Raw genomic sequence first — 3,332 nt, forward strand, 5'->3', positions numbered from 1 at the left:
TGATTTTTGTGGAGAATTCGATATGGGGACTTTAGTTTTTGGATTTGATTTGGGGATTTAAGTTTATCTGGGGTGGCTAGTGTCTTCAAGATTAGACAATGGGAGGTGGGGTGAGAAATTGGCAGTTTAGGCTGTGGGAGGTGGGTTGTTGTCGTCACCGGAGTCAAGGTTGTCGGTGGAGACTGTTGATCGATAGAGTAAGAGTGGTGGGGATTGGGGATGATGACTTAGGTAGGGCGTTTGGGATATTTTTGGTTTATTTAATTAAAAAAAATAAGAAATCTTAAAGAAAATAGATAAAAAGAAATTAAAAAAACAATTCTAGGGGCATATTCGTCATTTTAGGTTGGGTGTGGATCAAAACCACACAAAAATGTGAACCACAGGAACCAAAACCACATAATATATCTATATTTGGACCAGTGTTCCACCAACAAAACCTTTTGGACCAAAACCATAGAAATTTGCCAACCAGAGTGACCATTTTTGCAACTTTGACTAAAAAATAAAAATAAACTTTAGTGACCGATTAAACCAAAACCAAAACTTTAATGTGCTTGTTAATAACCATATTTTATATTACCATTTTTACACATTTATATGCGCAAAAAAAAAAAAAAAAAAAAAAGAAAAAAAAACTTAACAATTCAAAAACATAACCAATTTTTTTTTTTTTGATCGGAGCATCTCAAACCAGTTGTAATTGACTAATATGATTTAGTAACTCATGAAGATAAATGTGTGTATGAGTTGCTTATTTTCTGAAGTTATTAATTATTTCAAAGGATTGATTTTAAATTCTGAATATTAATTTCCACACCTGCTAAAAATGTTATCATCGTTCATGGATGACCAATGTACTCTTAAAGAGGAACATATGTAGTGCATTTTTTTTTTTTTTGCCTACTTCTTGTACTATAACCAAACCATTATGTTGGTTGGCCAAAAGAAAGAAAATTTGGATATAAAGATAACAATGTCCAACTATTTACGTTCCATATTAATTGTTCTTTTTCCTTAGATCGAACGTTGCATATGTGACTAATATAGTTTTGGCAAGAAATGAATTATTGAACTTTATCGATTATGCCATCATCTTATTCTAAACCATCTAATCCACATGAAATACAAAGATTAATTACATAATAAACTTACACTAATTACATATATAATTAACTTACACACACATATCCATTCATTGATTTGATTAATTATTAGCGAAATGAATGATACTACAGATTTAAAATGAGGTGAGGTCAGGGGTGATCGAGGCGATTGATGAGATACAGTGCATTACTGGTGACTTTAGCCACATTTGTTATCTTCTTTTTGACGTCGGATCTCACCCTCCCTTCGATCTCCTTGAACCCATCAAGACATGTATCTTCGTTTGTCAATGCTGCACTCACCCATGTCTCGGCATTGCTCATCTGCCACCTGAATGTCCCTCTTCTCAGCTGCTTCAGTTCACCGAGCGTCTTCCTGAGATCGTCGACGGAATCCGATATCTGGGAAGCGCAGTCCTTCATCGCCCCTATCTCCCTTTTGTTCGCCTCCTTCTGCAGGCCGGAAAGAAAGTCGGACGCCTTGGAGGCTCGAGAGATGCTGACTTTGATGGCGGCCTGTGCTAGCTCCCGTGGGGTAGTGACGGGGCCTTTGTATAAGGTGAGGCTGGTGACACAGACCTTCGGGAAGGTGGCGTGTAGGCATGAGGAACGGACTAGATCTGGAGAGGGGGAGGGTTCTACGGTTGTGGCGACGGAGAGAGTATAGAGGATGAGGAAGAGGGCGGCGAAGGTAGCCATGGAGGAGAGGAAGTGAAGCTAGTTAGCAAAGTGTGATTGGTAGTAGGTGGGAAGCAACTAAATAGGAGACCGTCACAAAGGAGAAGATATTAATGTGACTGAAACAACGCGTGATGGGCTCACCCTAGCATAACATAAAGAAGTAGCAGTGAAATAATGGATACCATTTGAAAGAGCTTTTTATTATACGAATAAATCCTAATATAAAATCTGTATACATTTTTTTTAGTAATATACTTATAAAAATAAATATTATAAATGAAAGATTATCCCGAAATAACTGATTATATTGACTATATATCTATTTGCCAAAAAAAAAAAAAAAAAAAAAAAAGACGAACATCAATCATGAAACACCATATTTCAGATTAATCAATTACGAGTTGGATCGTCCAACATCGGAAGTAACCACGTTCGTAATTTGACCTCTAGTAGAATATGAATCACAAAATTGCTTACGGTGCACTACAAAAAATCATGTCATTGTCGGCAAAGGTGTCAACGGTTATGCCTTGAGAGACCGTTCCGCATGAACTCTTTGTGGCAACCCCAAATCGTCCGATTGACATTCTAATCCTATGAATGGGAGTCCGTTTCGCTTAAACTCAATAGCGGCGACATCAATACCGGCGATTTTTTCGCAGGCTAAAGGTCGAATAAAAGACGCAGTAATAATTCCTTCCATAGCCGTCGCCGCAATTGAATCGAGTCGCCGGTAAAGGTTTTTGCGTCGCCGATATTGCTTCATGTAGATAACCAAAAAAATCAACGCCTCTTTTCCTTTTCTGCTTTTGTTTCTCTTCCAGATTTGCTCATGTTTTTTTCTTCCCCATTCGTCGATGAGTCGTACCGATTCAGGCCACCAGCGGCGACATCACGTTTTTTCTTACCCACTGTGAGATTCCGACAAGAAAACCGGCGACACATTTACAGTTTCTCTGGCGACTATAAAGCATTTCCGGCGACGTAGGGCATCTCCAACACATTTCTCATTATCTTTCTCTTGTAACATCGATTTTAGCTTATAATAGTGATTAATTGAAAAAAAAAATTGTCATTTTAAGTTTTTGATTTTCTGCTTTCCGATGACTGTTGCTGTCATCATCGGCGACTACCGTCACCACTACACCATATGTTGATTTCTGCCACCACATGTTTTATTTACTGTAAATTTCGAGATTAATTGCAAAATATGTGTATTTGTATAAATTATGTGAAATTTGGTATATGTGTATATTTGATATATGTATGTGAATTTATGTGTGTTTGGTGTATGTATGTGAAAATATGTGTATTTGGTGTATATGTGTGAAAGTATATGTATTTGGTATAAGTATGATGCTATTATGTATGTATGTGAATGTATGTGTATTTGGTGTATATGTGGTATATGCATTTGAAAGTATGTGTATTTGGTATACATATGATGCTATTATGTATATATATGTGAAAGTACGTGTATTTGGTATAAATAGGATGCTATTATGTATGTATGTAAATGTATGTGTATTTGGTGTATATGTATGT

General features: G+C 36.7%; 1 protein-coding gene across 1 annotated transcript; it reads right to left on the reverse strand.

Annotated features, from left to right (window-relative positions):
* Positions 1 to 1,067: 1,067 nt before the first annotated feature.
* Positions 1,068 to 1,916, reverse strand: LOC145128456 (pectinesterase inhibitor 3-like). The gene has a single exon (XM_079063244.1). The coding sequence runs from the start codon at positions 1,803 to 1,805 to the stop codon at positions 1,257 to 1,259; it is 549 nt and encodes a 182-aa protein (XP_078919370.1). The 5' UTR covers positions 1,806 to 1,916; the 3' UTR covers positions 1,068 to 1,256.
* Between the last annotated feature and the right edge of the window lie 1,416 nt (positions 1,917 to 3,332).

This window comes from Lactuca virosa, chromosome 8, assembly GCF_052849685.1.
Source record: "Lactuca virosa cultivar CGN04683 chromosome 8, Lactuca_virosa_CGN04683_v6, whole genome shotgun sequence".
In the NCBI taxonomy this organism is placed as follows: Eukaryota; Viridiplantae; Streptophyta; class Magnoliopsida; order Asterales; family Asteraceae; genus Lactuca; species Lactuca virosa.

What these genes read in the sequence shown, in the direction of transcription:
- LOC145128456 (XM_079063244.1), bottom strand. Translation starts at nt 1,805, where the DNA reads ATGGCTACCTTCGCCGCCCTCTTCCTCATCCTCTATACTCTCTCCGTC.